Source organism: Adiantum capillus-veneris, chromosome 16 (genome assembly GCF_014529385.1).
Source record: "Adiantum capillus-veneris isolate H3 chromosome 16, ASM1452938v2, whole genome shotgun sequence".
Classification (NCBI taxonomy): Eukaryota; Viridiplantae; Streptophyta; class Polypodiopsida; order Polypodiales; family Pteridaceae; genus Adiantum; species Adiantum capillus-veneris.
The window spans coordinates 132,463,616-132,476,469 of NC_140946.1; the positions used below are offsets into that span (position 1 = coordinate 132,463,616).

At 44.5% G+C, this 12,854-nt stretch overlaps 1 protein-coding gene across 1 annotated transcript; it reads right to left on the minus strand.

Annotated features, from left to right (window-relative positions):
• Nucleotides 1–2,030: 2,030 nt before the first annotated feature.
• On the minus strand, nucleotides 2,031–3,047 carry LOC147439892 (uncharacterized). Its single transcript, XM_086484080.1, has one exon. The coding sequence runs from the start codon at nucleotides 3,045–3,047 to the stop codon at nucleotides 2,031–2,033; it is 1,017 nt and encodes a 338-aa protein (XP_086340206.1).
• Between the last annotated feature and the right edge of the window lie 9,807 nt (nucleotides 3,048–12,854).

Consider the following 12,854-nt stretch of genomic DNA (forward strand, 5'->3'; position numbering starts at 1 on the left):
TGCGTTTTTTGTTTATGCATGTTCTCTCTCTCTTTTCCTCTCTCAATGCGTGCGTTTTTTGTTTATGCATGCTCTCTCTCTCTTTTTCTCTCTCAATGTGTGTGTGCATTCTTTGTTTATGTATGTGTGTGCGTTTTTGCACTCTCTCTCTCTCTCTCTCTCTCTCTCTCAAAAACACTATGTGTGTGTGTATGTGTGTGTGTGTGAGAGAGAGAGAGGGAGAGAGAGAGGGGAAGGGAACATGAGAATGAGGAGAGGGAAGGAGCATACCTGGCTCTCCTTCCTCTCCTCGTGTGTGTGTGTGTGTGTGTGTGTGTGTGTGTGTGTGTGTGTAAAAGAAAAAGAGAGAGAGAGAGAGAGAGAGAGAGAGAGTGAGGGAGAGCGTTACCTGCTCTTTGCTTGAGGGCGCCGAAAAACTCAGATCTGAGATCTGAGTTTTTGAGCACGCTCGGTTATTTTTTTTACCCCAGCTGGCGTCGCTATGAGCGTCGCAAATTTCTTTGTAAATTTGCGACGCTCATAGCGACGCTTATAGCGACGCTCATAGCGACGCCGGGATTTTTTTTTTTTTGAGCGTCGCTATGTGAGCGTCGCTAATGTGAAGAGCCTCTTGTAGTGATTCTCCATAATCCTTAAACCCTTGGCGATCGGCGGATGCCAGGAGCCATAGGGGAGGAGGATTGTGGCGAATGATCTCTAAGGGACCATTCCTGACCGTCAAGGGTCCGGGTGGGGGGGGGGCCAAGAGGAGAACACTATCTATTCAAGAGGGATTGAAGGAGAAGGTGCAACAAAGGCAATTAGGAGTGATCGGGCATCATTGGTGGGAAGCAGCTTCTAGTGGACATCCATTGCAGAATGTAATTATAGATTACATGTGCTGAGGTGGCATTGCATGTGCAAAACTCTCAAGCGTAGAATAGGCATTGATTCTTTCCCATTTCTTACTTGCTAGGCAATGATTGCGTTTGGGTGCATAGAGTATCTACTATCAAACAAATTCCGGCTACTGATGTATCCTAGCTACATCTGACAGTGCGTTTTGAAATTACGGTGTGTAATAGATAGTAAGTGGAGGGCCAAGATGCTCTACCCCCCGACCTTGGACCTTGACGGAAAGCTGCATTAAGCTACTAGTCAAAATTACTTCGACTATTAGTCAAGGCATGCTCAAACTGCATGTACTTTACTGTAATTTGCCACTACGAATATGAATTAGAGTGCATTTGCACGCTGCAAGGGCAGCGTTTTGCGTGAGCTCAACATTCTTTGCAGTTGCGAGTAAAGCTACTTGTCGTTTCTGGAGGGCGCATGAGAGAGACAATAGAGAGGGGGGCAACGTTTTCCCAACTCTGCCAAAATTGGCAGAGTGGAGGGTGCGTTTCCAGAAGCCGACAAACCAAGATGACGAATGCAAAACGCTACTACGATGTCGTGTGAATACGCCCTTATGCACCGGGGTTCAGTTGCATCGTTTTTTGTAACGTCGGACCACTCTTCGAGAAAAATCAAATTTAGAACCTCATAAAATGTGAAAATTTGGGAAATTTCTTTTAACTTTTTGGCCATTTCTCTCACCATCACGATAGCCCGTGTCCTCCCTTATAATTAGGGGCTTTTGTAAACTTTTCTTTTTTCTAATTTATTCTTCACTATTCTCTGAATTTTACGTTTTTTTGAAAATCTGAGCCTGTACTGCCAAATTGAAAGTTGCACTGTTGAGCCTTAAAATTTGTGTAAAATTGGCCAGCAGGTGCTAACACACGTACAGCAGAATCTGAGGGCCAAAATGCCCTCACAGATGCAGCTGAGCATTACCCAAAGAAGACCACCATGATATAAGCAAAGAGGCTACAGTACTGAAAGTGCCAACCGTCAAAAGACAAGCTGTACCTAAGTAATTTCATAAAACTATTAGGAAGGTAGATGGAGTGCAACTCCAGCAGCATCAATTACAAAATAATCAAAATAAAATAATCTGACTTTATGGGAGAAATGACTACAATTGATTAGCTTAGGGCGGACAGGTGCTAGCTGATGGCAGGTGCAATTACCGCCCGAAAGTCGATTTGCATAGTCTGAAGAAGCTTCTGCTGTGAGACCAGGCCTTTCTTGTAGTCTGACACCACCTCCTTCACAGCAGCACCTGCTAAAAGATCGCGCAGGAACACCCTGCATGCATCTGCGCCGCTCGTTATTTTAGTATTAGAACCTTCGCCACCATGCGCAGGTGAGTTCATTAATAATGTAGAGGAGGAGTCCAGCTTGAGAATGTAAGCCTGATTGCAATCCGCCGACAGCCTCCGTCCCAGCGTGTCCACCACATAAAAGGCTCCCCGCTTGGCAGCAGACCCCGGCGGTATGTATAGCACAAAATAATGGCCGTTCCAGCCCACCACATACGTCATCCCTTGCTTCTCAGCCGAGGCTTCCGTTACAAGACTCTCCCACACGCTCTCAAACCCTAACGCCTCGCACGCAACCTCTAATTCCCCCATATGTTCGGCCTCCCCCGCGGGCGATGGTGGTTGGAAAAACGCTGTGAAGCTGTGCGTATCATCCGCTCTCACTCCCATCTTGCTATATCGCAACGCCGTATCCAATTCATGTAAACCATCTGATCCGCTTATCGCCCTCACCTGAGGTAGGGAGAGAAAGCGCCTCCATCGCCGAGAACCCTCCAGCAGCAGGCGGTCCAGAGTAGCAGGAGACGGCAACCGTCTGCCTGCGTCGACGGTAGCTGCTTGGTTAACCAGATGAAGCCATCGCACAATGGTGAGGGAAAGGATGGAGCAAGCAGTGGCTGTGTTTAAGGAAGGGCAGGTCTGGTCCATGGTGGCTGAGTAGTAGCCTCGGGTGCTAAAGGAGAGGCACTCATCGCGGCTTTGTGCCTCCAAGCGCTGCCAGTTATCTGAGAGTTTGTAAGCAGGAGGAGAGCAAGCGCCTAGGACATCCCGAGAATTACAATGCGCTCGAGAATCCTTGGCTGTGACCTTGAAGCTTGAGGTCTTCTTACAGCCCAGCGTCGCCTGCACATTCTGCACCATATTGTACTGCTTTCTGAATGGAGATTTTACCCTAATTAAGGTTATTCAAGGCCTTACCCTAGCTGTTGAGCGAGACTCTGCTAAAGACTGCTTTCTGTAGGAATGAAACTGTCAGACCTGGTTTTAACCTAGGTTGAAATGTACCCGTGCGGAAAACGCACGCGCAATATTTGCTTTTTGTCCAGTCACATTTCCCTTCCACGTAGCTTCAGTCTTTTTGCTGGGTGGTGAAAAGAAAACGTTACTTAAAAAGAGAAAAGCAAAAAATAACTTCGTTAGCTGTTAGCTGCGTTTGTATCGAATTAAGATCAAGTAAAATATCGAAAATTATATATGCCATTTCAGCACTTCTCAAATTGAAACAAAAAACAGTTATTTGATGCTATTAATTAGTCTAAGATATTTTTACTTGGTGAACCAAAGGCTCCCTTTTTTAATCTGATCGCACGAACCACGTGGCAGCTTCTGACTAGCAGTTTTTCACACTAACAAAAAGCTAACAAAACCCCTGTTAATAATAATAATAAAAACTATAGCATTGCAGGTTCTCCAGAAGCAGTTCAATTTGCGCGCGCACACACACACACACAGATGCCCGTCGTCCTCCCCATGGTAACATGTTGCATGAGCTGCCATCGTTGACGTGCAGGTGTGCAGCAGCAGATGGTGGATGTGTTGGTGGACATCGATGCCACGCTGGTGTATCCCAGCGGCAGCAGTCCTGCACAGCAGCTAATTCTCATGATCCGGATCCATATATATCCCTCTCGCACCGTGGCGGGCACTGGAGTTCCTGGTGGCCCTGGATCAATACACAACTAGTACTCATGATGCCGCAGATTCTTCAGCAAGTAAAAACCCCTATTAGGATCAGAGCGGAATTGTATGGCCCTAAGACGCGAAACTGAGCGCTTGCCAAAGCCCTCGTTGACACCATGGACAAGCGACTCGGGTATCGCTTCACGCAGAAGCTGGAGGCCTTCTCCGTACCAAGTGGCAACCGTGGTAAGAAGATCCTCAAGGGCCTCAGAGAAGGCCTTGATTTGGGCAGGACTATCGTCGTTGACGACGGCGTCCGCAATGTCCAGTGAGGCGAGGAGAGAAATCTCCTCAAAATCTACGACTTTGCTTCCCAATTCCCACGATTTCACGAATGCGCACGAGTTGTACAGGGCAAGGCTCTGCAACAACCTTGTTCATTCCGTTGGGATGATCCTCATGTCTGTGAGAGAAAGGAATAGAGAAAGAGAGCACGCAGAGGCGTGAGCAAGAAAGAGAGAGAAGGAGGTTGTTAAACCTGAGGCACCCAAGTATTGGCAAATAAACAAATACGTAACTTCAGATTAACAATTATAAATGTGAATCGTCACATGATGACCGAGGGGTCGTCTATTGTACATATGAACCAACGTGCACCTTAATAAAACATAACCGTTCGTACCTGCTTCTGGTGTTACTGTCTGTGTACTCTCTCTCTCTTTGTGTTCTATATAGTAGCTGTCTACATGGTATCATTCGCTGACAACTACTAATCCTCTAGAGTACTAGCGCCCTCACGCTTCTCCCTGCACGCTCTGATTCTTGGTTTGATCCGGACTCATCAAGAAGCATGGCTGCAGCGAGCACTTCATCCACCGTGTCCAAATTCTACCAGATCAAAAAGCTTCAAGGCTCGAATTACCTTCCCTGGAGCCTTAGAATAAAGATGGTCCTGGAAAAGGCTGGAAACTGGGGCGTGACAAATGGTGCTGAACCTGACCCTGCACAACAACCTGTTGCTGCTGGTGCAGCACCACCTACTGCGGATGAAATTGCAGCCTGGAAAAAGAAAGACCTTGAAGCCCGAACAGAAATTGTGCTACATCTTGGTGATCGCCAACTCCAATTGGTTAGAACGTTGGAAACTGCTGAGGAGATGTGGACATTTTTGAAGACACAGTACCAACAGACAAATGTCGTATCCCGAGTTCTCCTGCACAAGCAACTGAATGAGATCCAAATGGAATCCTATGCCACGACTGAGGCTTTTCTTGAAGCATGGCAGGCTGCGAATGACAACCTTTTAATTGCTGGACTCACCCTCCCCGAGGAGGTTCAAGTAAATGTGCTGTTGAATGCTTTACCTGATTCATGGCAGTCTTTCGTTTCTCAACATTCTAATACACCTAATTTGAAGCTAATAACTCTGCTGGCTAATATAAGATAGGAAGATCAAATTCGAAATCGGCGGACCAATACACTGTTGACACCTTCCAGCACATCTTCCACCACTCCCCTAGCTATGCTTGCAGGAGGTTCTAGAACACACACTCGTTTCCGACCTAGACAATTTCTATCCCGTCAATCTCACTTGCTTAGGCAATCTAGTTCAAATGCAGGATCTTCCTTCTCTAGACAATCAGGACCAACCTTTAGTCCAACACCTTACACTCCTCGCTTTCGTAACAGTTTTAGATCTTCCACCTCTGCTTCAGTTGTACCCACATGTAATTTTTGTCATCGTAGAGGTCATACAGAGCGTCAATGCCGCACAAAGAGGCGTCAGCTTCGTTTTTCCAACACTCGGATGAATGCAAACATAGCCTATGGGACTGATGACCTGAGTGAAGATGTAAACACAATGCATCTCTATGCTGCCATTGCCACTTCCACTTCTCATGCTGAGGACTGGTACCTTGATACTGGCGCTACACATCATATGACAGGAACACAAGCCTGGCTGCATGATTACCAACCTGTCACCTCTTCATTGGAGGTTCGACTTGGTGATGACGCTCTCTATAACGCTGCCGGAAAAGGATCCCTCCATTTGAGGCTACCAAATGGCACCACTATTATGGTCCCTGACATCTATTATGTTCCCGATTTAACAAAGAACCTTCTCTCGGTTAATGAGCTGACCAGCCATGGTACTAGTGTGGAGTTCCAATATAATTATTGCATTAGGAAATTTCGGAGGTCATTTGGAGGGCCTTCTAAGAAAATGTATTTTTTGCACTCTCTCTCTAGAAAAAATGACAAATAAAAGAGCTGGGTCTTTCATAGTAAAACTTCAAAAAGTGTACTTTAAGTACATTCCTTACCCCTCTGAACATTCGTTCGTAGTGATTGAGGGATAATACTCTTTTTAGTTGTATTGAATGAACAACGTCAATACGGAGGGAATGAGGCTAACATGGAGGGACAAATCCGCAGCCGCTATTCACTTTCCATTAAACCTGCACATTTGGCTAATGGCGCACTCCTCAAATGGCACAAATGTTACCCACAAACGAGCCAAATATCACCTTCACATTGATTTGGACAATGAGTACCAACCATTGATTAAGCGCAGTAAAACAAACACACATATACCTCCCACCTCCATAGACACGCTCAGAGCTCAAGGAGCTAAACACATAGATATCTGGACGAGAGGCTCTCTCTACCCTAAGAATCCAATAACTAATGCGTCTCCACCGTTTGTCAATCCTACAAGCTTATTGACCTTTGCTGGTGATGGAGAAAACGGCCTTCTGGGTTATTGTAAATCACTTACAAGAGAAGCTGGAACTTACAAGAGCATTTTCCAATCTCAACAATGTGAGATTGTTCGCCTTTCACATTTACATTCTACAGATCAGGTTACCATTTTGCAACAAAAAACAGAGGTACAAGAACTGAAAGAAAAGGTGCGAAGTTGTCAAATGAAGGACACCATCTTGGGTGGTCGTATCCGAAAGAAGAAATTGCGCAATCTTGAAACATTGCAGGTTGCATCAGGAGGTCTCAAGAAAAGAATCCGAGCATTAAGGTGATGCTTCTTGGTTGGCTACATTGTCTTAGTTAAGTAATCACTTTGTTCTTTCTTGTTATGCATTGTTTTCATGTGCCTAAATAGTGTTAGCGAAGCAAATTTTCTGTTATTTACTTATGCATTGTCTTCATGTAGAGACTCAATCTATCCTGACAAGGAAAACATTGACCCCAAAGCCAATATAGGAAAGAGATTGAAGCCACTTATAAGTAGAAGCCTGGCAGCAGATATAGTACATGACAAGAAGTTTAAGGTTCTACAAAGAAATGTAGTGGACCGCTTTATTTCAGAGAACTCAGTGCCTGCAAAAGAGATACAAGGCACACTTGATTCACTTGGTGTAAGCAAAAGAGGATATTCGGCTATCCAAAAGTCTGTCTCAACCATCTTTGTTAGGAAGGGTATAAAATCCAAACTTCTACCATCAGCCTCAAGTGTTTGGAAAGAGAGGCTTCAGCTTAACGAGGCACAGGGAGACTATCTTGGACAGCCCTTTCATATTAAAGCAACTTACAGTGGCCATGGAGCCAACACTGTGGCATATGATGAGTTCAACAATATTTTTATGGACCTGCGGATACTACAGAAGAGAATGGTGGAGTTTTACAACGTCACATTTGAAGAGTCACGTGGACTATTACATTTTGTGTTAAAACTGGATGAGTGTGAGCTTGTTAAAGAGAAAAAGCTAGAGCGTGTTACTATTACTTTAATGAATAGAGCCCTCTCAAAGTGTCCCAGTGATGATCCTTTATATTTTAGTGTTCAATCAGAATCTAACATATGGTGGCTTGGTGCGTTTGAGGTAAGCGATATTCTCAAGTAAGCTCAAATATTCAGATCTACTTAAGTCTCATTTATTTTGTGTTGCAGGTAAAGAAAGAAGATCATGAGATTCTATATTGGGTGTTCCATCGAACTAATATTCCGGAGCTGATTGATCGACAGACTAACCAGGGAGAGGTACTACGTCTAGATGGAAGGGGAGACTTTCAAGTTCAGTGGCATCTTGCAGGTGACCTTAAAACATTAAAGTGCATGTATAATTGTGGAATGGGTGCAATGGCAAAGTCACCGTGTTTGTTTTGCATGGAGCCTGCAAAGGTCATGAACCCAAAGTGGTGGAGAAAAGCTCCAACACGTCACATTGAGGATCCTGCTTTTCGACCAGTTTTGAAAATACCACTTGTGAATGTTCACATTTGTACAATGCATGCCCTTTGTAGAATTTTAGAGAAATTGGTCTACTTATACATCGGGTTTGCTTGGAAGATTAAGAACTCTGCAGAACGACAAGTAGCCTTGCAGTGCTTAGAAATGGTACTGTCGGATATGGGGCTTCATGGTGGCAATGTGAAAATCCAGCGGGATGAAAAGAGATCAACTGCTGAGAAGGATGTCCCATGCAAACCATCCATCGGTGGGGTGAAGGCACGGAGGTTTTTATCTAAGCCCCAAGGTACAAGAGATCCAAAGCTAACAAAACATGGAAAAATATATAACACATCTTATGTTAGCAAGGTAGAGTATCAGAGCTGGAAAAAGCTACATATTGCAGTCAAAGACCACGAACCAACTACTCGTAACGCGAAGGCTGAGGTTTGGCGATCAATAGACATCCTATTTTTGATGTGCGACAAAGATGACTGGTCACAAGGTGATATGAACAAGTTCAAGGAAAATCTCAACCTTCTGAAAAAATCATTCAAGACAGCATGGACAGACACCCAGATTACTCACTACATGGTATTATTGTGTATTTCATTCTCTCTTATGTGCAAATATGTGAGTGTAAAACATTCTAACTAATCTGTTTTCATATGCAGCACATCATCTTCAATCATTTGCCATATTTTATACAGAAGTATGGGAACCCGGCAATATGGAATACCCAAGGGATGGAAAAGTCTCATTACATGGCGAGAAATGCTTATTTCAGGCACACACGACATGGTGGCTCTCGAATCAAGGCTAACAGTTTGAGAGAACTATTTGAATGGTTCTATCGTAGAATCATTCATCGAATGCAGGCAAAAGAAGTCTTGGCAAATTCAGCAACAGCACAAGCAATCAAACATTTACAACAACAAAAATCTAAAAGATCAATGGCATACAACAACTCCGGAGCTCGTGAAAGTCAACGAAGGTGGAGAGAGACAATGGTGTATGTGAATCACAAGTGGAGAAAGATACTCTGAGTGGATGGCATTGTAAAAAATTTATGTAATACATGATCTTATACAATTGCTACTTGAAGTGTATCAAGATTTTGCAGGTTCAATTTTGTTTTTTGGCACGTCACCCTTGTAACGAATCATGAGATGTTTGCCATACTCTAAAAGTTCATCTGGGTTTTGTCTACCAAGAGCTAGTGCCATTGCTGTGTACGTGTAGTAATACGCTGCCCGACCACCTGTATAGCCTGGGCAGTAACCAAAACAATCTCTAGCAAACACTTTGTCAACAAGAATGACTTTATCTGCACTTTTGGGCAGCACCGGTCCACCCAAGAAGCGTGATAGTGTCTTGAATGTGTAAGTTGCTATTGAACCCTCTTGTGACATGGAATTGTGAAAAACTACTATCGGTGACTCGCAGAGCTTTGAAAGGTACTGTGCTAGGGCCGCATCCCTTCCTCGATACTCTCTTGTCCGGCGCCGAAGGAAGTCATCCTTGTCAGCAATCCAAGACTGCACATACAATGTCAGAAATGACACAAACAGAGAGAGAGAGAGAGAGAGAGAGAGAGAGAGAGAGAGAGAGAGAGAGAGAGAGAGAGAGAGAGAGAGAGAGAGAGATACCATGAAGCTCTCATCCTGCAGAAAGAGGTTTTCTTGCCACAGGTCTACAGATGTAGTTGACCCCTGACCTGAATGGTTAAACCAATCCTCCACTTCTTTGTTACTTTTCGATGGTCTTAGGCTTTGTCTTATTGCTTGGAAGGTGGCTTCATCAGGTAGTGTCTCCTTGTATTTTTCAGCTTTCTCAAAGCATCTTCGAAGGCATTCCATTGGATTGCTGGATGTTTCCATTGCCTCATCATCACTACTATCCTCTGAAACAAATCCACTCCTCTCCTCTTGGACTCTGGAAATAATAGCCAGGGAGAAATCCTCCCTTAAATAAAACACACTTTGCACATCATGTAAGAAGATATAGGTCCTGTCTCCAATCCTGAACTCAGGCACAGCTGGCAACATCATCTGAGCATGCTTCTCAGTGAAGTTACTGACATCCAATGGAAGTTTGATTTCTGTGGTTTTCACGGAGAGCATCTTACTTCTTTGTACTTCAATTGCCTCAACCTCAAGGTCAACTGTGTCTTCAACCTCCTCGACTTCTTGCATATGAGTTGTCTCCTCGCATTCCTCTTCTGGTGCTGCATCCTGCTCCTCTAACACCTCATCAGGATTCTGCATGAGGAATCCAAACAGGCTGTTGAGGTAAATCATAAAGCCAAAGGCTTCCTGAATGAGTTTGCATTCTTTTTGGTGCAAAGGGCAGACTGAATGTCGGCAAGAGGGTGGTAACTCCCTATACTTCTTCACTCCCTGTCCCTTTCCACCACAGTCATTTAAATGCACAAGAGTCATAGTAGGCAGAACAACCCTTCCTACCTGCACCATCACCTCAAACTTATCTCTGTAGGACTGCAAGAAATTACTGTGCTGAGCTAATAGGTCTTCAATGTCAAACTTTGGATTAAACATAGAATGAATTAGATCATACTTGTCCCCAGCACCACAAGATGCTGCAAAATCAAACAGCCTCTCATCAGTTGCAGCTGGGTCTTCCAGAGAAGTTACATCCTCCTTTTCTTTACATTTTGTACTTTCTAGCACATCTGCATCATCGGAGAAGTCTATATTTCTCTTTCTGGTATTTTTCTTGAGATGTACCTTACAGGGCACCACACCCTTGTCGGGTGAGGAATCTTCTTGCCCTGGTGACCTCTCTGATTGGTCTTCACCAACAAACTTTTCCTCAGATATGTCCTGACAAAAGTCAACAGTTCTTTTGGCAGATACATTAAGCAACTGAGCCTGCAAGGTTTGAAATCCTGGCACAAGCCCTGGATCTGGTTTCAGCCTCTTCTGCCTACTGGACCTTAATCCTAATCATCAAGAAACATAACAAGTCAAAACCAAGAGCAAACATCACAATTCTGCCAAAACCCAACCATCATGATCTCTCTCTCTCTCCCCTTATAGATATAAATATATCTATAAATATAAATAAATAAATAAATAAATATATCTGTCTCTCACCAAAACAGAAACACACCTAGTCTCTCTCTCTCTCTCTCTCTCTCTCTCTCTCTCTCTCTCTCTCTCTCTCTCTCTCTCTCTCTCTCTCTCTCACTTTGCATTTGTCTATAGGACTAAAGGCGCGCGAAGAAGGAAATGTGCCTTGTGCAAACCTCTCCGCGCGCCTTAAGTACAACTGCCAGAGAAATAGCATTACTAACGGCGCGCGGAGAGAGTAGCCAAAGGAACTTTCCCTTCCTCGCGCGCCTTTAGTCCAATGGACTAATGCAAAGAGAGAGAGAGAGAGAGAGAGAGAGAGAGAGAGAGAGAGAGAGAGAGAGAGAGAGAGAGAGAGAGAGAGAGGATGTGTCTGTGTATTTGTCTATGGAACTATGGGTATTGAGGTGTGTGTGTGTGTGTTGAAGAACACACACACACACACACACACACACACATACACATACACACACACACACACCAACTGCTAGATATACAGAGAGAAAGAGTGAGAGATCACCTTTTTTTGGTGGGGTTTGCAGGAACTCAAAGGGAGGTGTCTCCTCCATTGCTTTTCTCTGTGTCAAGGGAGTCTGTCTTTCTCCCTCCCTCTCTCTCTCTCTCTCTCCCTCTGAGAGTAAGGACTCCCTCTTTCTCTATCTCTCTCAATCTGTGTCTCTCCCTCTCCCTTTCTCTGTGACAAGCTGATCACACTTTCTCTCTCTCTGAGACTCTCTCTCTCTCTCTCTCTCTCTCTCTCTCTCTCTCTCTCTCTCTCTTGTGACAATCTGCTCTCTCTCTCTCTCTCTCTCTCTCTCTCTCTGTCTCTCTAAGACTCTCTCTCTCTCTCTCTCTCTCTCTTTGTGACAATCTGCTCTCTCTCTCTCTCTCTGTCTCTCTAAGACTCTCTCTCTCTCTCACTCTCTCTCTATTGTTCTCTCTCTTTCTCTCTCTCAAAATCACACCTTTAACGGATACACACGGCGGCGCCCCACGTGTCACAATCAATTAAAATATATTTGCATGCGGTCGCACGTGTGGTCATAATTATTTTCGTATACTTTTTGTACGCCATATAAAGCGGTGAAGAGAGAGAAAAACTACACCTTGTGAAAGAGAGTGAGAGAGTGAGAGAGTGAGATAGAGAGTGTGCAAGAGCAAATCCTGCGTCTCCGACAGCAACCCCACGCAGCGAGATAAAGAAGGTCTGCTTCTCCCTCTGGCTTTGCCTAATCTCTCTATCTCTGTTTCTGTCACCCACACACAAACACACACACACATATACACACCCACACACACACACACACACACACACATATACACACCCACACACACACACACACACACACACACACACACACACACACACACACACACACACACACACACACTCACAAACACACACACTTACACAGAGACACACATCTTAAAAATACACACACACACAATCTCTCTCCCTCTCTCTCTCTCTCTCTGTCTCCCTCTCTCTCTATACCAACGGCGCGCGTAGAGAGTCATACACGTAGTTCATGTATCTATGCGCGCCGTTAGTACAGTCCATTGAGCAGAGAGAGAGAGAGAGAGAGAGAGAGAGATAGTATCGGTGTGTTATTTTAACCTATACTAACGGCGCGCGGACGTGTTTGTTGAGGTTAAACGGTGGTCTATGCGCGCCTTTAGTAATGTGGATTCTCTCTCTCTCTCTCTCTCTCTCTCTCTCTCTCTCTCTCTAGTTATATATGCTAAGCTAGAGAGAGAGAGAGAGAG

Coding starts and splice junctions, on each gene's coding strand:
- LOC147439892 (XM_086484080.1), bottom strand. CDS start 3,047: ATGGTGCAGAATGTGCAGGCGACGCTGGGCTGTAAGAAGACCTCAAGC.